Below are 26,602 nucleotides of genomic sequence, written 5' to 3' on the forward strand. Positions count from 1 at the left end.
AGCTGTTCGATTTCTCGCAGCACTAAGTATTGATAGCCACTCACATATTAACGGATTCTATTTGTGGTGTTCTGCGTGCGGTGTGTTTTCTGGTTGAGGTGGGCGTGCTTCATTCAAGTGTCGATTGGTAATGAATCAAATGACCCCGCGGACCGAAGCAAAACCACGTGTTAGGTAGTCATTACTTTTTATTTTTATGAATGAATTGATTTTCTGGCGGTAATATAATCCGTGTTTATTATGGTATTTAAATTACATCTATGGCATTAATGAAGAATATAGGAAACGATCATTCAGTATCTGTATTCGAACCCAAAGGAAAATTATTGATATCTCTATTCAAATTCATGACGTTATTTTCTTTTTTTTTTTTATGTATCAATTACTTGATTTTTGGTGATAACACAATCGGTGTTTACTAGAATATTAAATTGACATCCACCACATTAATACAATACAGAAAAACGATCATGCAATATCACTATTCAAACTCGTAAATCAGCGTCATTTACTTAATCAACATGCGGTACATAACAGAGCAAATAGTGCCTCATGTCAGAGCCACCAACACACTAAACGTGACTAACACCAGTTACTCTCATTGCAGCACGCCATGAGCAGCCCACAATTATTGTCTGGCCTATGAGTTGCGGTCAGTATGTACAGGCTGAGTGATGGCGAGTTATCGGTGGTATTCTACGCAAACAAACTCCGTAGTACGTATGATAGCTTACGTTTTATTTGATATCAATCCAGCACACAAGGTTACAAATATCATGCCATTATAGTTTTGTGTATACAGAACCCAACAGCATCTAGTATATGATAGGCTACACTTGCAGAAGTAATAAATGTTACGCTATACAGCTTATGAACAAAACTCCAACGTCTGCACCACAAACTACACATGCAAAGGAACCGTGCTTACAGTGAGGTGCAAATCAAAGAAAACCTGCCCAAACTGCACTTTTAAATTTGTTGCATGCAAACATTCTTATCCGAACACAACTTGGTCTTTATAATCATAGAATCCCTTGCCAATCTTTTTGCCAAACCTTCCCTCGGAGATCATTCTCTCCAGCAACGGCGGGATCTGGAACTCTGGCATGTCTGGGTAGGCCTCACGCCACTCTGAGGAAACGCCATGACCCACCACCACCATCAACACCATGCTAACCAAATAACATGTATTCACGAGTCTCTCTGGAACTGCCTTTTTTTTTTCTTTTTTTATGCAAGAAGGGCACTGGCCAAGGGCAACACAATATACAGTTTAAAAATACATATCATAAGGAGGGGAAAATACAGAACTTGGTTAGGAGTCTTCTGCAGTCCAGTAAGTTGTTATTCAAAAATTAATACTTCAATAACAATCACTAAAGCAGCTTCATTTAAGTTCTTATATAAGTTAATTACTTCGATAACAAGCACCTAAATAATCCAAGTAATTAATAGACCTAAGATGAATGAATGGGCCCAAAGTTCCATTTCAGTAACGGAAAAGTACAAATACACATTCACTTACCTTTACAAATATTGTATATGGTGTCAATGCCAAGGTAATCCAGCAGCTCCAGGGGTCCCATTGGATATTCAAGACCAAGCTTGATGGCCAAGTCAATATCCGCTCTGGTGGCGACCTCTGAAACACCCAGCCAAGGATTATGATGAGATTTGCACGAGGAAACCTGCAAAGATGTATTCACTTTTCTATCTGCCCTTCACTTGACACTAGTGATTGCCTCTCTAATCTCATTCACTCTATGTACTCCTTCATTCAACGGAACACTGAATGTATCTTTCTTTATTTCTTATTTATTAATTTCTTCATGTAAGAAGGGCTCTGGTCAAGGGCAACAAAGATTGGAAAAAAAAAAAAAATCCCTACAGAGCGTCTGCCCCAAAAGGTCAAAAGGATCATCCCACACTAGAGGATAAGACCTAAAATGCATCATGTTGCCAGGATGCCACGGTACCTTCATCCAGCAGCCTGATGCAGGACAGCAGGTATGGAACAAAGACACGGTTAACAATGAATCCTGGCGTGTCCTTGCAGTGCACAATGGCCTTCCCCATGGCCTTTCCCCAGGCTGTTATTGCGTCTGCAGTAGCTTGGGAAGTCTCAGAAGTCTTTATAACCTGGGAAGATATAAGTAAATAATTTAATATGAAATTCCTGAGGATCTGAACATTTGTGAATCTCTTGATGTCTTTGCCACAGTCCTCTAGTGGCATGAAAAGTAAGGTGTGATTTGAATCTTGGGAAATGCATATGGGTGTATTAGTGAGAGTTAGCGTTAGTCTTGCCTCAGCCAACTCCCTTCAGGAGAGACGTTGGCTTGGTATGTGTAGATTGGATGCAGAATGATTAAGAACAACAAAGCTGGATCTCTGACCTATGTATCTGTCTATAAACCAGGTTGGAATTTGCCAGGAGAGGTAGCCAAGTGAACAATACGTCACATCTCATTTCACTGATGGAATGAAAATAAAGGAGAGGGGATCTTGGTCACCTTCCCTGTCATAACATGCTTGCCTTGCTCATTTAATGGTGGCAGGCTGAGCCACACAGTCTCTGACAGCCTCCCTGCACAGGTACAGATTACTGATGTATCTCTGGACCACTTCATTCCAGCTCTTCTTTGGTTTTCCTCCAAAAGCTCCATTAGTTACATTCAGATCTTTAATTTCTTTCACCTGCTCACTCCCTGCCATCTCAAGATGAACTACCTCAGTTTTCCTTTTCCGAGAACCAAACAGTACACTCAGTTCTCATCCTCCCCCTCAGTTTGCTGTCTGATTCCCCTCCCCCACGTTGCTCAGTGATGTGCTACACGTGTATCTAATCATCCTTTTCTGTCAATTTCAGCACATGAACAATGCCAATGACTGGCCAGGTTCTGTTAGCATACAGCCTTACATTCAGCTCATTCTCATGAGATAAGTGGTGGTACTCTGTTTTCTAATCTTATGTAGGAGGGCCATCGGCCAAAGGAAAAGAAGGCCCACTGAGATGCCGGTCCCTGAACTGCCATGATGCTTGATCACAAAGAGTAATGTTACCTGATGCATTTTACCAATACTGCAACAAATGACTGGCTACACAGCCAGCACATACTTACATGTGGAGTGTGTAGCAAATCTGGTATATCCAGACAAGAAACGGAAAGGGCATATTAAAGGACCCTAGCAAAATATATCTTTATTCAGATGCAATACATAATTATAAATCTTGTTAAGTCAGCAATCTGGAGATGAACCTTACCCTCTTAGTTTAATTGCATTGATAGTTTCCAACTCCAATGGAGCTGATTGACCTTTACATACTGTTCATATATATTTGCTAACACAGTGTTTATTCACACTAATTTCAGCATCAAACACAGCACCTTTCACTGTGACACAAGGCAAGAAGGTATACTCTAGCAGAGAGGACACTACCCTAAGTCAGTACAAAAAATCAATATGCAAATGATTCTCTTTAGTGACATTTTTAATAATTCTCTAACAAATGATACATTTATGCAATACTGAGTGCTAAATAAAAGAAGCCACTTGAAACCTGTAGTACTTACATGATGATTCCCATTTTAGGTAAAATTGAGCAGGTCACTATTTCTTGTACTTGTAGAAGCCTTCCCCGCTCTTAACACCATGCTTACCCTCAGACACCAACTTTTCCAGCAGTGGAGAGGGAGAGAAGATTTCCACGTCTGGGTAATCCTTGTGCCAACCTGGAGGTGCAAATACTCACTGAAGTGAGACAATAAACAGTTAACTTATCTATTCACATGTAAACTGAAATGTCCTCTTGACACTCGACAAGGACGACGACCATGATAAAATTCTCAGCTATGTCATATTTCATTAAGATTTGCTTCCTGTGGTAACAAACTTCCTGCAGTGCCATTTCTTACTCGTCCTCATACTCCATCTTACTCATCCTCCAATCCTCAGCTGATACTTTGAAATTCTTTGTCTTGTAAAAGGTTAGGTTCTTGTGGATGTTTTTTCCCAATGATAATGCCCTTGTAACACATCCCAATCAAAGCTGCTGAACAGGAAATCAAGACATGAACAGTCTATAGACTGCAAAAGACTGGTTCACTGACACTGGATCTCATGCCACATTAACTCACCAGAACAGACTACTGAATGATATTTTATATGGGTAATCATGTATAATGACTTCAGTGAAATGTGGAATTCATCCCAAATCATACTTTTTAATGTTGTAATTACCAAACTCATCACTCATTACTCATCAGAACAGACTACTACTGAATAGCACTTTACATGGTCACGTGTGACAAGTGGCATGAAATTCTCCCATAATCACAAGTTATGTAACGGTGCAACTGCCACACACTTGTCCCTTACTACTCACCGTCAATGATGAACTTGCCAGTGTCCAGGCCAACATAGTCCATCAGCTCAAACGGTCCCATGGGGTGACCGGCTCCTAGCTTCATGGCTGTGTCAACATCTTTTGGACTTGCTTCCCCTGGAATGAATGAATGTTGTAGCCATTACATGTGTTTCAGTGATGTAGTTTGTTGTGAAAGTATCTCCAAAGAATATTCAAGTAAGCAGATCTACAAAGAACTTAGAGAAGGAAAGCAGAAAGCAGAGAACAGAGGCATCAAGGAACACTCAAGTCAAGTGCTTTGATAGATGTAGTCTGGGAGTACCTCCATTAAGCACTCATGCTAGGAAGTCTACAAATTAAGAGAGAGGGAGAGAACTGGGAATAGAGGTACTAAGGAACACTCCAAACAGTACAAGAGAGCTGCACCTCGCTCCACCATCCTGACAGCCTCAAACATGAAGGGCACCAGGAGGCGGTTGACAATGAAGCCTGGCGTGTCCTTGCACTCCACTGTCACCTTGCCCATGGCCTTCCCCCAAGCTGTCATGGCATCATAGGTGTCGCTGGAGGTCTCAGGAATGCGCACCACCTGAAGCAGAGGGTGTTTGTTTCACTAAAGCCTGCTGCTGTTGAGGTACTATATCCATTCTGGTGATATTACCACACTCATCCAGTTTTAGAACAAAATTGTGATTAGTAAACTTACCTAAGCTTTGAAATGTTAGCTTCTTGTTCTTCAGTTACAAAAAGCATGCAAAACTTTATGAGTGCCGAGTTAAAAGGCACCTTCGTTCTTCAAGTTAAGCCAATACATGCAAATGTTTAATTCATATCAAAATGAAAAAGCTGGAAAGCAGGCTTTATGGAGGCATTAGCTTAGTTCTTTAATGGGTTCTGCTTATGTTCTGGTGTGTTAAAAGATTTGCATGCTGAGGGAGAGGATGGCGGTGACAAGAAATGTGTCGCAGCCAAGGGTGTGTTGGGTGTGTCGCAACCAAGGGTGTGTCGTAGCCAAGGGTGTGTTGTAGCCAAGGCTGTGTCATAGCCGAAGGTGTGTCATAGCTGAGTGGGTGTCGGGTGTGTCGTAACCAAGGGTGTGTCGTACCCAAGGCATCCAGGCCTAGAGCACTGCCTCTGAGGCCACTGACGTGACCCCTTGTGAGGCCGCATCACTCCTGGTCATGAACAGGACAGTGCCTGCCCTGATGCCAAGGCACTCGAGCGCTGAGTAAAGATGACAAAGGCCATGTAGTTAATGTACCTGTCCTATTTGTAATCAATCTTGTGATCAAGTTACTTTACAGCCTATGCAAGTCGTTGACCTCACAAAACAGTGACCCACTATTAGCCTCAGTAATGCATGAGCTAGAAGGGTGGTAAAGGTGGTTAACAACAGACTCCCACCGAGACATGTTTCTTATGAACCTACAGTGAAGTATAAGCATCCTGGTGATCGTGTGAAGTGAAGGAAGAGATGAGTGTACTAACTAGTTAGATTTTAAACCTTAAAGGATAACTCCTTATGTAGTAGTAGGTAGCAATGTAAGTAGGTCAATGCTGACATCGTCAAAATTTAATATAAGGTGAAGCAGAGAACGAGTGGACTATTACAAGTTTCTGAAAGGTGCTCACACTCGACAGCACCATGAAGCTCCCAGTCGTTCCCTGTCTCATCTTGGTCGTAAGTAATACTTAGAAGATTTTTCCTAAGTGCCTTGTGTGTCTCGATTTATTATGTTGTTTCAGTATACTGTGGTCTCCATATATTTTATGTTTCAGTATACTGTGGTCTCCATATATTTTATGTTTCAGTATACTGTGGTCTCCATGTATTTCCATGTGTTAATATAATACTGAATTTTAATGAGTGATTTATCTTTTTGGCACTTTGCATGTAGTGCTAATATTTCAATGTTATATTTCATTATTCTTTTATGTGATTATATATGTGTGTCTTTAAATGTAAATGTGTTATGTGTTACTGAATGACCTGAGTTGGTTGATGAAGCCCTGCTAAAGTAAAGTGAATAGTGACATCAAGATTTATTGAAAGGTCACTTAAAGTTTGAAATGTTTGGTGTACTGCCTTACCTTAAAGGTAAGATGGAGGATTATGACAAATGTACAAAGCAGTTTCAGATTAGGTGCAATCAAGTTAAGCGTGTTCGTGCAAATAGTAAGTGCATCCATGGAAGCAATAAGTGAATGACATACGAGGCAGAATTTCTTCTATCCTGGTCACTCCCTTTAGGGACATTCCTGGAGGGAGTGAGGCATCAACATTACAATATCACAAGTGCATAGCAGAATCATACAGGGTGAGCATGTACCAACAGCACCACATAACACATTAGCTCACAAAGAATTACAGGCAGTGATACTGGTTATAGGGATTTATGTGAAAGAGATAACTTAAAAATCTATGACTTCAGCTAGATCTAATAAATATACCAATAAAACTACATTATTTCCACACATATCAACTAACACCATTTGTCTCACAGGGAATTATATAATAGCATAAGAAAATAAGATAAGCTGCAAGAAGCCATCAGGCCTATATGAGGCAGTACCCAAGTGAAAGATCCCTACCTATTTCCACCTATCATCCCTATCCATACATTGTCTAATCTTTTACAGCTCCCTGATGATTCATCACTAACAACCTGATTACTGAGTCTGTTCTATTCATTTACCACTCTATTTGAGAATCAATCCCTTCTTACCTCTTTCTTGAGCCTAAATTTTTCAAGCCTAAACCTGCTATTTCTTATTCTGCTCTAATTACTGATCCTGAGAATTTTTCTTGTGTTCCACTTGTTATAACCATAGGCAGACAGTGTTTGGAATTACACCTTGTCTTCCTACCGAGTTAAGGGCTTCAGTGGAGGTTAAGTAGTTGCTCCAAGTAATGTACCTACCTCCAGTAGCTTCATGACAGGCACAGGGTTGAAGAAGTGCAGGCCACCAAAGCGATCCAGACGGTTGGTTGCTTCGGCAATTTTTGCAATGGGTATGGAGGAGGTGTTGGATGCAAATATTGTGTGAGCAGGAGCAGCCTGGAAGAGTGTGTGTTTATCAGAGGTTATAAACTATACATTCATCCTTAAAACACACACCAGTACCTTCATAACACTTTAATATATTGCAGTCTAAAAGAGAATGTGTATATCAGTATATCACAATTCTGTAGAGGTTTTAAACTGTTTATTTATCCTTATAACACACTTGAGTATCTTAATAATGCCATAATAATCTGGCCCGGGTGACTGAAGATTACATGAGATAATTCAACATACATGCATACATAAATACAAACATACCAAGGCTGTTTCCCCAAAGAAAAAGAGGGTAGCCAAGACAAGGCACACAACTTTCACATTCACACTCATTCACACCACTCTTTCAGCCTCCTGGGCCCTGACAGAGAAGAGAAAGCACTCCTGCCATCCACACAGAATGAGTAAAATACAATAAGTCAAATGAAAATAAGTAAAATAAAAGAAAGAAGCTAATGAGACCCAGACAGTGAGAAGGGACATGTCAGGGAGTGTAGTTTCAAAGGGAACTAAAGTAAGATAAGTCAAATAAAGAATTCCAAACACTCACATTGTCAAGCTTAGAGAACAGTTCCTTCTTGGTCTTCAGGTTCTCCACAATGGCCTCCACCACCAGGTCGGCTGACTCGACAGAGGCCACGGCATCAGTGGAGGTCCTCAGGCGACTCAGTGACTCGCTGACGAACTTGGTGGCCTCGTCTCCCTCCCCGAACTTCTTCTTGGCCACGCGGGAGATAGAGTCAGCAATCCTTTTCTCGGCCTTCCCCACGGCCACTGGGTCAATGTCCACCATGGTGACCGAGTGGCCCGTCTGTGCTGCCACCTGCCAGGGACACAGGACACTCTTGTGGTGGTACAGAATGTGGTGTATTTGTGGTGCTTGCTACATTAACTAAATGAATGTATGCTTGTGTTCATTTTTGGACTGCATTTATTTCCTATTGGTAATGTTTGTGTATTGCAGTATTTGTTTTTGTAGTATTTCTTTTATATCATGTACCTTTCAAGATCTTAAGCAAGCATCATGAAATAACTTATGTACCTGTGATTAATAAAATTACTACTACTGCTACTACAACTATTACTATTACTACTATGTGACACTTCAGGGGCAAATCATAAATATTAACCTGTTTGGGAGGCATATTTCCAGATACCAATGTTTTTTGTTACCATCAAAGAACAAACAGAGGAACATGATACAAATAATACTATTATGGCAGACATTTAAGTTTAACTATTTAAAACTGAGTGCTTCCATTATCAAAACATTGGAGGAGATTTTGACACGTTTACAGAATATTCCGTGAACCTCCTAATCAACCTCATTAAACACACCGCACTGATCTTTGGAAATTTAATGAAAACGTAACAATTTCAATGAGAGAGAGAGAGAGAGAGAGAGAGAGAGAGAGAGAGAGAGAGAGAGAGAGAGAGAGAGAGAGAGAGAGAGAGAGAGAGAGAGAGAGAGAGCGCTTGAAGCCCAAATAGTATCTAACAAGTCCAGGGGCTAAGAATAATAAGCCTGGCCGCGCCTCCCACTACCTAGCAACAGCCCCTCTTCACTAACCGCCCAACACTACTCTTACAACACCCTAACCATTACGAATACAACGCAAACATAAAAAAAAGCCCCGTCATGTAAGCCTTTAGTTCTCATAACGTAATAGAAGGGTCATTGATCTTAGATACGGAAACTTGGCCACTGATTACACGTAAACGACCGGCTTTTCTTCATCTACGTATTTCTTAATTACTCCTCCCATCTCACCTGGGCAATACCTGCTCCCATGAGGCCACTTCCAATCACCGTCACGTTCTTGATAGCGTTGGCCATGGCAGCTGACTGGGCCAATGAGCGCCGGGTGAGGTGGGTGAAGAAAGCCATGGCAAGTTTCTATTCTGCCTGTCCTCTGGTGAGTTCCTCTTCCTCTTGTGGCCGTTAGGTGATGGTGTCTTGATCTTTGGTGGTGTTTTTAAGTCTTTGTTACAGGTGATTTGATGTCCTCGTTAGCTCATTTAGGGTTTTAAAGTAAAGTGTTTGTGTTTACATTTCTGCTTATTTATTAATCATCAAATAAATGTAAGTTTGAGAGAGAGAGAGAGAGAGAGAGAGAGAGAGAGGAGAGATGGCAGAGAGAATGGAATCTTCCATACTACCACAATAGAAAACGCAGGGTGCTCAATAGTAGACTATGGTAAAATGCGGTCCTCCGACACAGGCTGGCAAATCACATTGAAACCCACTAAACCTACGGTCAGAAATCTTCACATGAATGCTGATAATGCTTTGCCGGAACTGCTATCTTCATATCAATGTGGGGAGTAAAAAAAAAAAAAAAAAAAAAAAAAAAAAAAAAAAAATATATATATATATATATATATATATATATATATATATATATATATATATATATATATATATATATATATATATATATATATATATATATATATATATATATATATATATATATATATATATATATAATAAAATAAATAAACAAATAAATAAATAAATAATTAAATAAATAAAAACTAAAAGAAATGATAATGTTGGAGGAAGGTGTTTAAGACCAGATCTAAAGGAGAGTTCTGAGAAACATTGACTCCACTTGGATGTTGGAAAGATGTGGAATGTGGAGAGAAAGAAGATTTTCAACTAGTCTCTTTATACACCTTGAAATCAGACATCCTTGTAAAATAAAAATAAATATGTTGCTGTCAGTTTATGTACTACGGTAAAAGACACTTATTTATTTACTTATTCTTACGCATATGGCGCAACTCGACATTACTCTCTCCTTCATATGCTGTTGATGTACTCTAATGAAGGCAACAACTGCTATTTTAAAACCCATTTGCAAGACATTTTTATTTTATCCATTTTTTCACACATATGGTGCAACTCAACACTATTCTCTTCCTCGTATGTTGTTCTTGTACTGTAATGAAGACAACAATTGCAGTTACAAAACACATTTGCAAGAGCACGACGTTCATTGGTCCCTAACATTCACCTGCTCCACCCACCCACCCACACACACCCACACACACACACACACACCTGCTCCGTCATCCACTAGCAAACACTGTTGCTGCTTCCACTTCCGCCACACTAAGGATAACCATGCAATAATCATGGCCATGTGTTACGTACGTACATTACTCAATTATTTTTTTACTGCTCGTCTTCCGCGCCGTGTTGGTTGAGTCGCCATAAGCTCGCGCGGGAAACTGACGTAAACAAAGATGGTCAGATATGAAAGCCCGTCATTTGAGGTAGAACTATCACAAGTTTAGCAGTGTGAGTTATGGGATGCGGTGGTTTATATGCATTTGTGTGGAAGGATGTTATAATGTTAGTGGAGTGAGTGCTTATTTCCCTCCTGTACCGTATGTTATATAAACTGAATAATGCATGACGCCATTTGATGTATTATAGAAGAAACGGTGGAAAATATAATGTGATGTCAAGGAAATAAAGATAGATGGCACAATTTCCTTGGTAAAATAATGTAAAATGTTAACGTGTTTTACATAACCGCATTAACATCACCTGTAAACAAGGATCTGGATAAATACAAACGCATCACAAGGAATCCAACACTCTGGTAAACTATAAACGAAAACATATGAATGAAAGATGAATTGCGACATGCGCATGGAAAAAAAAAAAAACAAGAAAAAAAAGAAAAAAAAAAGAAAACGAAAAAGGAAAACAAACCCTATGAAACGCATTGTCACGCTGAATGATTTATTAAAGCGGACAGGAAACTCGGGAAGACACGCCACGTCCAGCCATGTTGCCTCCGCTGAGAAGCACGCAGGACTAACAAAAACTAACTTAACGTCGCCAGCAAATCACATTACGACAAGTTCTGATTCCAGGCTTCCTGATGGCCATTTTGTCCGGCTATTTTTCGCATCACCTAAACAAGCGGAAGAAAGAAACACAGATGAAGTATATTCGAGAACCAGAAACTGTGTTGATTCAAACGAGCAGGACTTTTGCAGTTACCCTGAGGAATTTGATATTGACACAGTGATCAGGAGAGGAACAGAGGATGGAGGAAAGGATATGAGAAGAAAAAAGGAAAAAAGACTGAAGAGGAAGAGGGAGAGAGAGAGGAGGAAGAGGAGAGAGAAAAAAAAGGCGAAGAGAAATAGGAGGATGGAGGAAGAGCGAGAAAGAAAGAAAGAGAAGAAAGGGAGAGAAAAAAAAACGGGAGATGAAAGAACAGGAGGGAGGAAGAGGGAGAGAAGAGGAGGAATAAGGGAGAAAAAGGGAAGGAGAAATAGCAGGACATAGGAAGAGGGAGAGAGATAGGAAGAAAATGAGAAAAGGGGAGAAGAAAGAGAAGGAGGAAGACAAGAGGGAGAGTAAGAATGAGGAGCAGGATTAAAAGGGGAGAAGAAAGAAAAGGAGGAAGGCAGGAGGGAGAGAAAGGAAGAGAAACAGGATAAAAAGGGGGAAGGAAAGAAGAGGAAGACAGAAGGGAGAGAAAGGATGAGGAATGGAGAAAAAGTAGGGAAAGGAAAGAGAAGAGGAAGGCAGGAGGGAAAGAGAGTAAGGGAGCCTGTCATCCTACCCTGCCTCGGGCCAACACTGATTAATTGAGATCAAATTCTAATCAAAGTGAACCCAATCGCTAGCGTATGCACCTGCCGCGCGTGGGTGACGAGGAGCGGAGGCTGGGTCGTGGGAACGCGTCCAAGGGGAGCACCTGAGAGGCCCTGTTTCTCTCTCACGCCGGGGGAAGACCTGAGGATGCTGCCGAGAGAGAGAGAGAGAGAGAGAGAGAGAGAGAGAGAGAGAGAGAGAGAGAGAGAGAGAGAGAGAGAGAGAGAGAGAGAGAGTCCATTACAGGTGAACAAACTCATCTCGCGCATAACACAGGTAGGACTTACGATTTTCAGCTACTTGAGTGTGCGGGGAAGAGGAGCCGGGCGGGGATGCATATTACCGGTGGGAGAGACTAAGTGTTACTCTCCTGAAGGTGAAATGGAAGAGCTTTACACGCAATACACTACGCGATACTACTGTGCGTGTTCGTCTGCCTGTGTGAGTGTGCGTGTGTGAACATTACCGCAAAGTGAACCGGTTGTGTGCGTGTGTGCGTGTCAGTGTGTGTGTGTGAGATAGGCTACCTGTGTTTTTGGAAGTCTGATGCCTGTTTAAGTGATAACTCGAGGGGCGTTCCTCATAATCTGCCTTACGCTAAAAGAGAAGGAAAGTTTGAATGCACTAAGTTGAAGAGGGACTGCCACGTGTAGGCTTGATGGCTCTTCTTGCAGCTTCCCTTACGTTCTTATGCATTTATGTTCAATTAAATCACGTTTTTGTCTCTTTCTTGCCTCCTCCTTCTCTCCCTCTCTCTCTAACACCACTGCAAAAAACAGTTTTCACAACAAACGTGACAAGGATGGGCGTGTGAGTGGGAGGAGATGACGCGCGTTCGTGGGCGTGTGGGCGGGAGGGAGCGCAGGAAAACAGGAGTAGGAGGAGAAGAGGAGGGCGTCATCGGGGGGCAGGAACCAGCAGAGCGCAGACAGGTAAGAAGACACGCAGGTAACCTAATAGGCAAGATACCCCTGTGGTCACCTCTCACATCCTCCCTCCCGACACCCGAGCCGACACACCAGGGCAATCTGGCCACACCCCGGGGCGCCTGGGGGCCGGCTGGGGTGTGGCGGCGCAGGGAAGGGTGCGGGGAAAGAGGGGAGAGGGAGGGCAGTGGAAGAATCACGTCCGCTTTCGTCTTGTAGTGTAAATATGATCCGAGGAAATGATGAGAGTTATAAGCACTTGTTTTAACGCAAGTTGACTGACGGAGGCTGGGGGAAGATGACGAAGAAGAAGAAGAAGAACAAAAAGAAGAACAAGAAGAAGAAAAAGAAATGGGAAAAAAGTTATTTTGAAATAGTTATAAGTTTTTGATTCACTAAAACTCTTAGAAAAATACGTATTGCACTTTTCTACGCAAGCTGACAGAGGCTGGGAGAATAATGATAATGACTAATAATAATAATAATAATAATAATAATAATAATAATAATAATAAAAAGAGAAGGAGGGGAAGGAGGAGGAAGAGGAAGAAGTGGCAGAAAAAAATTGGTTTGAAATATATACAAATTTTCTATTCACTAAAACTCTCTAAAAAGAAAAAAAAAAGAAAAAAGAAAAGACAAGAAAAAGAAAATACTGTACTTTTCCCAGCAAAATAGCGCAGCGCAGTTTGGCGGGGAGACGATGATGGCGCGGCGCAAACCTCAGCGGCAGCGGGTCCCGGATTTCCACAGTTTTATCGGCACGAAATAGCTGTGTGATGGCGCTTTCCGGCTGCGCGAGACTCAACTACCCAATCATCGCCTGCTTTCAAATGTAAATAAGCACCTTATAACAGAGGAGAAAAGAGGCTTGCCGGGCGCACAAATAACTTCAGATCAACATTTGTTAACCCAAGGAACATAAGCGGTTCTCATATTGGCCACTGAACTTCATGTAAATAAGTCTGCCTACATTTGAACGGCGCGTATACAACTGAACTTTACGAGATGACGAAAACGAGACCAGATTAGGATAACGGAGTGAACAACAGCCTGGGCGCATTACGGATAAATTGTATGAGGATTTGCATCCAAAATACGTGGGAAACTATTTGGATAAACTCAAGAGCAGGATATAATAATAATATATGATTTTATTTTCCCTCTTACAAGCGAAGCATAAAGCTGCAACGAAACATTTCCAAAGGGCATCTTCAATCTTAATCCTATTCTGTTAACGAGGAGAAATAAAACAACTTACACTAAATATTTCAATTTTTATCGTTATTTTCCATCATTATCAAACGGCGACTTCCTTAATATAACGAAAAAAAAAAAATGTGGTGAGCTTCCTTCCTGGTGGACTTTCAAATTTAAAATAAGTACTGAATTTCCAAGAGTAATTGTAATCTATCAATGATAATACAAAGAAAATATTACCTAGCCTTGATAACCTTACCTGCCTTGTAGCCTTGTAGCCTGCCTTGATAGCCTTTACCTGGCCTTGTAACACACTGCCTCACCTGCACGTTACTTGTTTCTCCCGCCAGGTGTCGACAGGTCACTCCCGTGTTACCCTAAGTACTCTCCCGCTGACAGACTTGCCCACGTGTACTTGCAGTGGCTGGGATTTGAACAGTGAGTGGACTTGGGAAGATAGAGAGCAGAAATGTTGATGATGATGGTGGTGATGGGGAGGAAATGGTATGGTAGTGGTTGTGATGGGGATGGTGATGAGTGTGTGTGTGTGTGTGTGTGTGTGTGTGTAGTCTTTTAATCTCGGCCTCATTTCCTCTTTCTCCTCTTGCATCCTTCTTCTCTTCCTTTTTCTTTTTTTTTCCTTATTTTTCTTCTTTTTTTCTCCTCCTCTTCACCACCACCACCACTACCACCACCACCACCATCACCACCACCACCATCACCACCTCCACTACTCCATGTTCATAATCACATCTTAAGGAATCCAGCCAGGCCGCGTACGTCGCCCGGAGCTCTCAGTACATTTCACTAAACATTTCCTGCCGGGGCCTGGCTAACCATAGGCTCCGTGGCGCCCGCTCAGCCAGTGGTCAAGTAATTACACCTTACATTGGACAAACCTCTCATTTTTCTGACTCATAAACCTCGCCATTTACTCCTCTTGTAATTCTCCGAGGCTACTTCACCGCGTCTCCTGCTGTTACTGACTGTGAGGGTTGATAGGTTTACCAGAGTCTTCCCTTATAGTTCTTGTATCATGTGTTGTGAGGGAATGGTGCGAATGAAGGAGATGTTTATGAGGGCCGAGAAAAGTCCCAGTGAGTGTTAACGGAGGAAGTGAAGGTTGGTATGTTCGCCTGAGTCTTCCTTTATGGTTCTTGTATCGTCATGTGTTGTGAGGGAATGTGTGAGGCAAGGGAAGTCTCACTGATGCTTCAAGTCAATGGGGTAATGGATTCGCCTGTGTCTTTTATGGTCTTCGTCTTTGTGTTGTGAGGTAAGTGGAAAATAAAACCAGTGGCACAAACCAAATAGAAAACAAAACTTAGATGAACGAAACTGAAGTAGAAAAAATAATTACGATTAATCCTTTCATCATCATTATTATTTACACACGAGTCACCAGGTAAACATACACAAAAAAAAAAAGTTATTGCTAAAAATCCCTAAACGAAGGTAACTGAAAACAAACAAACAAACAAACAAACAAACAAAATCAAGGCACAGACTAATCCTTTCCTAATCTTGATCTAAACACCTCCCCACATCACAAATTCCCCATTAAACCTCGAAAACAAACAAAAAAAGAAAAAATGCAAAATTAACCCTTCCTTCACCTCACGTAAGCACTTTCCACATTGACTAAAACAGTAACCCCAGACATAGTGACAATCTAGAGCACTTCTTTATAATTTACTCGTGTAGTCGTGAGTGGTCTTAGTCACAGAGGCCGTAGGAGTCTCCAACCCTTCAGCTCCCAAGGATGGAAGCCTCACATAGGCAAGACGTGGCTTCTGTAGGGAGTAACTGAAGAAGGCGACGACGAGGAGGGTGAGGGAAGACAGCAGGGGTGAAGGAAGAAGGGAGGATGAAGGAAGATGAGGGACTGAGACAAAGGTGAGGAAAGATATAGAAAGGGGGAAGGGAAAGGGGTGAATGAGGAGATGGGAAGAGACAGAAAGGTATAAAAGATGGATAAATGAAGGAAGAGATAGAAAAGGAGAAAGAAGAAGGGAATAGAGAAAGGAATGAATGAGAAGTGAGAGAAGAGGCAGAACGAGAAGAGAGAAAGAGCTGAATAAAGAGGTGATGAAAAAGACAGAAAGGAAGAATAGAGAGGGTGAGGAAAGAGATAGAAAGGGAGAAGAGAAAGGGATGAGTGAAGAGATGAGAGGAGAGATAGAAAGGAATAAGAAAAAAAATGATTGAATGGGAATGGACAAGGTGAAAGGGGAAGCTGAAAGGGTTAATGTAAGGGTAAAGGGAGAGAGGGAGCGAGAGAGAGAGAGAGAGAGAGAGAGAGAGAGAGAGAGAGAGAGAGAGAGAGAGAGAGAGAGAGAGAGAGAGAGAGAGATGCCCTTATTAGGAGTTATGGGCGCCTCCTCCCTTTGCACCCCTTTGCTCCCTCACCCTTAGAGGCTAAAGGTCGAGGCGGCTTAATATTTCTCCCCCGCGGCCCTTGGAGGAGGAGGAGGAGGAGGAGGAGGGGGAGGAGGAATAACATTGTAAGCCAAAACATGGACAGCGTAGCAAAAAGGGAAGGAAAAATGGATGAAAAAAGTAAGATAAGATGCAGAAGCAAGTGTTACAAGGATATTTTAAGGGTTTTTAAGGGTTTAGGGGTGAGAAGAGACATATTCCTTCAGATCCAGGACGTCTCAAGGAAATCACCAGTTCAGTTCTAATCATTTCAGTCATTAGACGCGGCGCACAGGTAGCAGGTAGCATCGGCAGGTAAGGAAAAATATATTATGCAAGTCTTGTCCACCTGAAGTCATTATCTACAGGTATACAGGTAAGAGCCTCTCCCTGCCTCTCCCCTACGCCTCGCCCTGGTAGCTCTTTCACCCACAGTCTCAGAAAATCACGCTAATAGGTTACAGCGAAACCCAAACCAAGGGGAGAGATTTTAATGGCGATCTTCATTAATGCGATAAACTTGATACAGCATCAGCGAACGAAGCGAAAACTTATAATCATTTTACCCCCGAAAGGACGCGACGGACTCCCCACGGCGCTATTCCTGTTTGCCAATGAGATAATGAGTCACTCCTCCCTGTCTTTCCGCTTCCCTACTCTCCCTCTCTCACTCCCTTCAGTCACTCCGCCCTGTGTTAATTCCCGCCCTCTCTCTCATTCTCTCTCTCGGGCTTTCTCTTTTATTGGTTCGTGAAGGGGTGAGGGAAAAAAGTCGGAGGAAAAAGTAGGCAGGTATCAGGGCTGGGGGTGGGGTTCCGCGGGGTAGGTATCCTCTTTTTTGCGACTATCACATGTCAGTAGTTCATTAAAAAGGGTCCACCGCCATTAAAAAGTGAAGTCTTATTTGAGATGATACTAATGAATTACCAATATTGCGTGGAGTCTTGGGTATCGGGTGAGGGACGAGAGGGAGGAGGGTCGAGGTGAGGCGGAGACAAACAGCAGCGGTAGGCACGGAAAGTCAAGCACGCCTTTCAAACATGGTGGTAGGTACAGTGTTTACGTTCTTCAGGGCCTTGCATTTTGTATCTCACGCAAAGGCTCAGTGCAAAGCAATGAAGATAAACAGCAGCGATAAAATTTGAAGTCGTGTATATTTTTTCTTTTTTAATCATACAAACACGATGGAAGTACAGTGTTTACGTTCTTCAGGGCCTTGCATTTCGTATTTCACGCTGAGGGTCAGGCTGAGACAATGGAGGCAGACAGCAGAGGTAGTTTGAAGTCAAGTGAAATGTTTGTAATTATAGACGGGGCCAGTACAGTTACGATTAGAAGTCAGAAGTTATCAGTACAAAAACAATATTTCAAGAGGCACTGCACTGAACATGAAAAAAAAAAAAAAACATTTGCTTAAAACTTACAACTCTCACTTGAAACTTAACCCCACTTTATGTGTTAATGGAGAGAAGATATAGTGCGTCTACTCTTCCTTTCAGCATAAGACAAACATTTCAAGAAGCATTGCGCGTTTAAAAGCAACGAAACATGGATATGAAGAAGAAAACACATAAATTTGCTTAAAAACCCACAATACTTCTCACCTGAAAAGTAACCAGCGTCTATGTCAGTGAATACAAGATAGAAGATAAAAGACAAAAGATTCATCCTCAATTCCTTTCCACTCCCTCTCCACTTCCACCCACAAGACAGCCCAGGAGTGAATATTTCTCTCTCCCCTCCACTCCCTTTCCTCGAGACAGTTCAGCGGGACTTTATAAGGCTTGGCAACCTTTACAGCGCGGGAGAAGCACAGGGGAGGGAAGGCTCGTGCAAGCTTCCTGTGGCTGCGGTGAACACAACACACAGCCCAGGAAGACTAATAAAGGCAATTTCATTCTGTAAGTTGAAGTGCGAGGGCGGCTTGCGTGCGTGTGTGTGTGTGTGTGTGTGTGTGTGTGTGTGTGTGTGTGTGTGTGTGTGTGTCGCAGTATGAATTATGTAAATTTTAAGTCACCGTGAAGGGATCTAAAATAAGCAAGGCATTAGTCACACAGCTGACTCACACTTACACACGTACACACACACACACACACACACACACACACACAATTGATACAGCTCCATTAATATAAATAAGTAGGACTATTTTGATTCAAGGACTTCAGGTGATTTACATGTCAGTTCCAACGAGTTAACATTTTCTAAAGCTATAAACGATACAAGGTTATTTTTTTCCCCTTCCCTTCATAGCATAAGGATAACACAACACAGAACAGATCGTAAGCGAAGGGAGAGTGAGAGGCACGCTGGCTACTAACACTGGAATTATCGCTCATATCAATAAACAAAACACACGGAAACTCGACCTTGATGCGCTCTGAATGCAAAAAAAGAAAGAGAGAGAGAAAAAAAATTGTAACCTGATCTCCTCTTGAATAAATCAACGTAAATAATGTTGAGAATAAGTTTTTATATACTCGACTGAAACCTGATTTGCTTCCTCCTCCTCCTCCTCCTCCTTCACCCCGGTTAGGCAGACCAGCCTCTCTAGCCTCTCTCTCTCTCTAACCCTGAGCTAAACTGTGATAAAGGGAACACAGAGGACAACAAGAGCAGCGATGGTGAGGTTGATAAACGGTGTTAGTAAATAAAGAAAAGGTGCTCTCTCTCTCTCTCTCTCTCTCTCTCTCTCTCTCTCTCTCTCTCTCTCTCTCTCTCTCTCTCTGTGTGTGTGTGTGTGTGTGTGTGTGTGTGTGTAGACAGCTTACACTACAGACCAAAGCCTCTATCACACACACACACACACACACACACACACATAAAGGGGGACACCTGCACAAGTAGATATTAAGTGACCAATAATGACAGAGTCCCGAGGTCGTCACAGATAATATAGATATGGACACGTTTGACTACCCAGCCGCACGCCACTATGGTAAAGGAGGAGCCGGGAGTGTAGGAGGGGCGTTGTAATGTAGTATGAGAGGATAGAGACCAGTGGCGCTTCTGTAGTAGGGGAAGAAGGGGAGGTGTGTGTGTGTGTGTGTGTGTCTGTGTGTGTGTGTGTATGTGTGTGTGTGTGTGAGTGTGTGTTGGTGTGTTTCTGTGGGGATTAGATTTGTAGTGTTGTGAGTGGGGAGAATTTGAAGGAGTTTGCTGTTGGGGAAGGCAAATGAGTGAGAAAAGCTGAGGAATGGATGGTTTTGAGTCTTCGTCAGGCTGCTCCTCCCTTTCTCCCTTCCTCTACCATTCCTGTCACATCCTTGCCACGTCCTCTCCTTCCCTATATTCTCTCCATAACGCCTACACCCTTCATATACCCACACAGTGCACAGGAATCCGCCACCTCTTCGTCAGGCTGTTCCTCCCTTTCTTCCTTTAACAGTCCTATCATATTATCACGTCCTCCTCTTCCCCATGACGCCTACACCCAACATACACCCACACAATGCACAGGAATCCTTCAGGTCTTCGTCAGGCTGTTCCTCTGTCTTTCCTTCCACTACTCTCAGTTCATGCTTGTGTCCCCCCTTCCCTCGTCACCTCCTCCGCCAGTGTCCGGTTCCCCGTCTCCCGTGGCAGGTGCTCCTCACAGGGCGTGATCATAAAGTAACCAATTCCGGCGTTATTTACGGGACGAAATGTCATCCAACAAGTAATAATTTGGAGGTGTACCTGTGAAGTATAATTGGCAGGTGGCCGCACTGTCCTCGGGCACGCAATCTTCTCTCACTCACACCCAACTTTTGGAAAACTCGCAGCAACCCGGTACTCACACGCACCTCCTCCGCGATAAATAACTTAAAACCCCTGCCATTAGGCCGCACGTTAGCCTGCCTGAGTGGAGCTGCAGCAGTAAGGCCCTCAGACCCTGCTGGGGACGAGGGCTGGACAGGGACGCGAGGAAGACTTGGAGAAAGAGAAAGAGACGGACCTTGTAACTTCACTTACTGGAGGAGTGAAGCATCCACGGCGGTGACAAAGGACAGCAGAGTGACTAATGATCTCACAGCGGAATAGATGAATAAATGAGGACCAGGAAGGCAGGAAAATGAACAGGACCGAGTGAAATGACAACCGTGAAATCTGCTAAGCCTTATACCAGACACAATGGCAGGGAGGCACAAACGACTAGATGGACAAACGACTGTCAGAAAGGAATAGGATTGAATGAACTGCCTCGAACACTGCTGAGTCTTACCCTGCCGGAGGAGTCGAGACATCTTCAGCAGGGAGGTGGCAGGGAGGACGACAGGGGGCAGGGGGGTCTGAGGTGGGCAGGTGGGAGGGTCAACCAGGCAGGGTCGGGTCAGGGGGGGCCGCGCCTTCCCTGCCTGGCCGTGTCCGGGATCGACCAAACCCAGTGTTCTCGCCACATAAATCAGGTAAATGTGAGAGTTCTGACGCATCTCGCTACGGCGGCCAGTGATTAATTATTATTTATGACAACTTGCGCTGGAAAATTGAAACCGATGGAGGAGATGGATGTGCCTTAAATCTCCGCAAGACGTGAAATACCCTAAGTCTTTTTTTCCTTGTAGCTTAAGTTATGGCGGCTGTGCTGAGGGCTGGCATGCTGAGAGAGAGAGAGAGAGAGAGAGAGAGAGAGAGAGAGAGAGAGAGAGAGAGAGAGAGAGAGAGAGAGAGAGAGAGAGAGAGAAACATAGAGAAAAAAAAACAAAAAAAAAAACAGATATTTCTTTCCTATGCATACTTCACCTAATTTCCCAGGTAAGGTCCTAACCTAACCACACCCGAGGAAAAACACCTGAGTTACCACATACACACATACACACAAACACGCACTCCTGCCCATATCACCTGAAAACACACCTGGACACTTTATCTTCACTTGTGCATTCACCTGGGGAAGCTTACCACTCATTACGTATTCTGTCTTAATTAGGCGCTCATTAATAACTGTGGGTGATGGGTGCGCTGGCTGGTGTTAGAAGGGTGTCGGGTGTCGTGGGGGAAGCGTTAACACCAGTCGTTCCCTTGCTAACAAATGACCAGCTAACACCTCGCCTCTTGGGGCATTTGCGTCTCCCAGCGGCACAAAAACGGTAATACGAGGCAGGCACGCGAGGCAGGCCAGGCGAAGAGGTGTGTCATCTCCACCAACGACGTGTATATCATTGTTCATTTCTCGCTGCCTTTCAATTTGGACTTTGCCTTATGGGTCAGAGAAACCGGAGAGTTGTATTTCTTCTGTTTTCTCTCTGCCCAGCGTCACGTACTGAGGTGCTTCCGCTGCTTTGGTCTCCTAACTCATCCCACAGGTCACGGTATCTTCGCCTTGGATGTTTTGTTTTCCTCACTCGTTCACACGTATATTTCTGTGCAGCGCTGGTATGGGAGTTTTATTATTTACTTGGTCTTGATTCTGCCTCTTAATTTTCTAAGGGTGTTCGGGAGTGACTGAGGAAGAAGAATGAAGTGGGAAAAAAATCTAGTTTCTTCATTCACACCAAGTTTTTTTTTTTTTTTTCCGTCGAGTTGGTATGAAAGTTTACTAAGAGAAGGTAGTGATATATATTATTTACTTGGTCCTGACACTCTTTACCTTCCAGAAGTGACTGACGAATACACTGGAAGTAAAAAAAAAAAGTCTGGTTTCTTAATCCATAGCAAAGGTTTCTTTATCCAACGCTCTGGTTTGAAAGTTTTATGAGGGAAGATGGTAGTGTACATTATTTACTCGGTCCCGACGCTCTTTACCTTCCAAGGGTGCCCAGAAGTGGCTGAGGAATACTTTGGAAGTAAAAAAGAGGTCTAGTTTCTTAATTCACCTCAAGGTTTCTTTATCCAACGTGCTGGTTTGAAAGTTTCATGAGAGAAGGTTGTAGTGTACATTATTTACTCAGTCCCGACGCTCTTTACCTTCTAAGACTGCCCAGAGGTGACTGAGGAAGACGTTTCGTTAATAATTCCGTTTGTGGTCATGAAAACGCCGTGAAAACTCTGGGTTCGGAATTGAAAGAGAGAGAGAGAAAAAAAAAAACTTGTTTATTTTATGTCGTGCTGTGCGAGGCCAAAGTTGCAGTGTTTTAGTAGACTGTCAGATTCAAGGCTTAGGACCTTGTGATACTGGTGAGTGAGAAGTTTTTGTTGAAGTTCTTGTGTAGTTTGATTGTTTCGTTTTCATGGACATCCTCTGGCAACATTCAGAACAATAGAAAAATATATTCTCTTCGTTTCTCTCTCCCAAACTTCACAAACTTCACACAACTCAGTAATTATGGTCACAAAGAGAAAGTGGATGAATTTTATGAATATCTTTTGGCTGTAGAAGTATTTAAGAGAGTGTGGTGCAAGAATAAGTGTTTAAAGGTGATTATGAATAAAGATGATAGGTGGAAATAACATGATTTATACAGAGACTGCCACGTGTAGGCCTGATTCCTCTTTGCAGCTTCCCTTATATTCTAAAGTTGCTTAGGGAAAGTAATATCTAGAGGAAGGGTTGATAAGCACGAATCACCTGTCCATGCACCTTCGTTCCCTTATTTTCTTATCTTCTTAAGTCACAGGTAATTGAGGAAAACAATATCTAGTGGACGGATTAACAAACACATTACCTTTCTACCTATCTTCCTTCTGCAGGTGTGTGGCCTTATCTGTACGGGACTGTTGCTTTAGTATGTATATTTATTAAAACATTCTCTTATTTTCTGATGTCCCAAAGTTGGTTAAGGAAGAAAATACTAGTAGAGTGGCTTTACCTGTACGGGGCTGTTGCTTTAGTATGTATATTTATTAAAACATTTTCTTATTTTCTTATGTCCCAAAGTTGGCTAAGGAAGAAAATACTAGTAGAGAAAAGGTGAATAAACACATCACCTTTCTATCTACCTCCCTTGTCTGTGTGACTTTGCTTGTACTGAAGCTGGACATTTTCTTAAGCTCTTACGTTCTCAAGTTGGGTAAGGAAGACCAAATCAGAAGAGCAAAGGTGGATAAACACATCACCTTTCTATCTACCTCCCTTGTCTGTGTGACTTTACCTGTACTGAATCTGGACATTACTGCATATAAAGACATTCCAGTTCTCACTCCAGCTTGTAAACTAAGTGCACAGGTTCGTATCCCCCGCAGGAGCACGTCACTAATCACCGGGTGCTGAGTTTCGCTGGCCGGAGGAACACTTGAGCAGGGAAGTTTTAGAAAGAGAGCAATTTGGGTTCATTGGGAAATTTCTACTGTGTGAACTGTCAAGACCCGTTATGATAAAGTACGTCACAGGTAACTCTATTAATACCTGTCATCTGGGGCCATTGTCATCATAGTGATAACATTTGGGACTCACTGGGGTTGTTGGGAGGTTACTGGGGGGTTGATGGGGGCCTGGGGGTGAGGTAATGGCGGTTGGCGTTACCATAATGACTTAACAACAGACAGAAAGCTCACCACAAACCACAGCCAATGTTTAATGTAGATAAACTTAACGCCAAGTGCTGGTTTGCTCGCTTCACTCTTGGGATAAACGCCGTCCACTTCTTCTCTTTCTCCTTCTCCCAGTCCTACCTCTCTCTCATGTCCTCCTTCTCCTCCTTCTTCTCCTTTCTCTTTACTGTTTACTTACTTCACGCATGTACGAGTATCCATTTCTCTCCTCTTTACTTTCATGTCCTCGTCTTTTTTTTTCCTGTTCATCTTCCTTCATTCATGTCACCTCTTCTTTCCTTTTCTCTGTCATGTCCGCCTTCTTCTTTCTCTTTACTGTTCACTTACTCAGCCTCCTTCACTCAGGTATCCTCTTCTTTCCTCTTCACTCTCATGTCGTCTTTTTCCCCTCATGTCCGCCTCCTCATCTTCCTTCACTCATGTCCCCTCTCCTTTACTCTTGTCTCTTATGTCCTCCTCCTTTCCATTTACTGTCCTGTTTACTGTTCATGTGGATTCAAGATAACGAGGCAGTGATGGTCATGTGACTGCCTAGGTAAGACAGACAGGCACACACACACACACACACACACATACAAACTTTCATAACAGCTCCATCAGCCTACAGCCTCGCCAGTCACAGCTTCCGCCACGGACAAGGGACAAGAATGACAAAAGTAACGAAAGTGACAAAATCTCCCTTAAAACGTCAGCCAGTAAGGGACAAACTGCCTCACCTTGACACTCAGAGGCGCGATCACTTCCACCTATGATTACCGAGCGTCTGGCGGCCCCCTATCTGATTCTCAAGATCCATTTGGTCACCGGAGTAATGGCCGCTCACTTCGCCCCGCAATCATCACTTCCCCGAGTTTTTTTTCTCCTCTCTTGGCCTAATGGAAGTGTCCGCGTATCGAATTGTCGTTGTTCTCTTATCTCAGGTATCTCAGGGCGCTAAATAATCAGGGAATAGCGAATTACTAGCATTTTCAACGGAGCTAAATCCTCCAACGCTCATCTGATCACGCCCGATAAGTCACCGCCATAACATCTTTCCTAACTGGTGTTGTGCCAGTCTCCCGTCTGCCCCGCCGCGGCCATCCATCACCAGCTTCCTCCTCTCCTCCATCACCACCATTTTTCTCCCTCCTCTCTTCCTTCCGCGGGATAATGCGGTTATTCTTTGCGGGTGTGTCGCCCTTCCCCGGGCTGTCAGGCGTGGAGGGTGGCGCGGCCCATCACTTCACTAGCGGGACACTGGTTGAGGAAAATAACAATATAACCCTTAGGGGGAAGCCTCGTCAAGCCTCCACAGCACGCACGGCAGAAAGAAAACGATATCAAGAGAAAACGGAATCAAGAGCAGCCACAAAGAGCAGGAAGGTGTAAAGATAGCGATTTTACGCGTATAAGTAGAAAAAAATCAAAGCAAAACAACATCTGGCTTATGTGTGTGTGTGTGTGTGTGTGTGTGTGAGGCGCAAGGAGGCAGGCATTGAATAGAGAGGCGTCTGAAGATTGCAATCGAATACTGATGCCAAAATGAACACTAAAAAACAAAAATAAATAAATAAAAGAAAACACAAACCAGGAAGCATCAATTAGAAAAAAAAAAAAACCCGAGTGGCAAAAAATGGAAAAAAAAAATACCACTAAGAAGGGAAAACTAACCACGAGACATTAATTAGGAAAACCAAAGTGAAAAAAAATGAAATTAAAGACGACTAGAAAAATGAACACTAAGAAGGAAGCATCAGTTAAGAAAACCAGAGAGAGAGAGAGAGAGAGAGAGAGAGAGAGAGAGAGAGAGAGAGAGAGAGAGAGAGAGAGAGAGAGAAAGTGTGCGTCGTGTGGGAGAAATAATAACATCACGGTTGGCTGCAGCTTCCCCCAGGAGTCAGGGGCGTGACGGCGGCCTGGAGGGGGTCGCCGGCCCCGCGCAGTGCCCTCCCAATTCAGTGTGTTTTTAGTGGCGCGCCCCCCGTGACGCTGCCAAATATAGTCGTCCCTATCCCGACGTCTTTCAGATTTATGGAAGAGTTACTGTGCTTTTTCCTGGCGCTGTGTTGGGAGACAAGGACGAAAATAAGGCTGAGGATAAGGATGAGATATAAGGATCAGAACGGTGGTTTTCTCTGTTACTGCCCGATATTGACTTCAGATTTATAGAAAAGTCGCTGTATTTTTTTTTTCCTGCCGCTGTGTAGGAAGGCGAGAACGAAAACGAGGATAATGAGGAGGACAGGGATGGAATATAAAGATCAGAAGGATGGTTTTCTCTGTTACTGTCCGATATTGACTTTCTTCAGAGTTAGGATGTTATTTTTCCATACGTTGTGTGGGAAGAGGAGGACAAGAACGCGAAAGAAGAGAATGACGATGATAAGACGGAATATAAAAACACCAAAGGAATGTTTTCTCTATCACAACAAACATGACTTCAAAACAGCACCTCTTGAAAACCTTATGCTAAATTACGTAGTGTTTGTCTGTGCGCCTGAAATAACAATACACAAAACATGGCTGGCTTCCCACACACACACACACTCACACACACACACAGGCACCACAAATCAAACACCACATAAACAAGGCGGGAAAAACCGGGCTGCCATCC

General features: G+C 43.0%; 2 protein-coding genes across 5 annotated transcripts in view; both read right to left on the reverse strand.

Annotated features, from left to right (window-relative positions):
- Positions 1 to 717: 717 nt before the first annotated feature.
- LOC135090551 (hydroxyacyl-coenzyme A dehydrogenase, mitochondrial-like) lies at positions 718 to 9,383 on the reverse strand. 2 transcript variants are annotated; one of them, XM_063987398.1, is made up of 6 exons: positions 9,200 to 9,383; positions 7,979 to 8,251; positions 7,291 to 7,428; positions 1,977 to 2,139; positions 1,526 to 1,642; positions 718 to 1,131 (listed from the first exon to the last, which is right to left on the reverse strand). In XM_063987398.1, exons 1-6 carry the CDS (start codon positions 9,314 to 9,316, stop codon positions 995 to 997), a joined length of 945 nt encoding a protein of 314 aa, XP_063843468.1. In that variant the 5' UTR covers positions 9,317 to 9,383; the 3' UTR covers positions 718 to 994. The 2 variants fall into 2 exon arrangements, with proteins under 2 accessions (XP_063843468.1, XP_063843469.1); XM_063987399.1 differs by lacking the exons at positions 718 to 1,131; positions 1,526 to 1,642; positions 1,977 to 2,139 and adding exons at positions 3,190 to 3,734; positions 4,388 to 4,504; positions 4,796 to 4,958 and having other exon boundaries at positions 9,200 to 9,381.
- Positions 9,339 to 26,602, reverse strand: part of LOC135090553 (uncharacterized) — a 250,821-nt gene continuing 233,557 nt past the window's right edge. For all 3 annotated transcript variants that reach the window (XM_063987406.1, XM_063987404.1, XM_063987405.1), the window contains one exon: positions 9,339 to 9,390. Coding sequence is in view for 2 of the 3 variants with exons in the window: in XM_063987404.1 (XP_063843474.1) it covers positions 9,371 to 9,390 (20 nt within the window). In the remaining variant the exon portion in view is untranslated. The remainder of the gene's footprint in view (positions 9,391 to 26,602) is intronic.

The sequence above is a fragment of the Scylla paramamosain genome, chromosome 35 (assembly GCF_035594125.1).
Source record: "Scylla paramamosain isolate STU-SP2022 chromosome 35, ASM3559412v1, whole genome shotgun sequence".
In the NCBI taxonomy this organism is placed as follows: domain Eukaryota; kingdom Metazoa; phylum Arthropoda; class Malacostraca; order Decapoda; family Portunidae; genus Scylla; species Scylla paramamosain.

What these genes read in the sequence shown, in the direction of transcription:
- LOC135090551 (XM_063987398.1), bottom strand. Translation starts at nt 9,316, where the DNA reads ATGGCTTTCTTCACCCACCTCACCCGGCGCTCATTGGCCCAGTCAGCT. An exon ending in CTGTCATGAAGCTACTGGAG is followed by an intron (nt 2,140 to 7,290) that starts GTAGGTACATTA and finishes ATATCTTCCCAG; the next exon opens with GTTATAAAGACTTCTGAGAC. An exon ending in CATCAGGCTGCTGGATGAAG is followed by an intron (nt 1,643 to 1,976) that starts GTACCGTGGCAT and finishes TGGGTGTTTCAG; the next exon opens with AGGTCGCCACCAGAGCGGAT.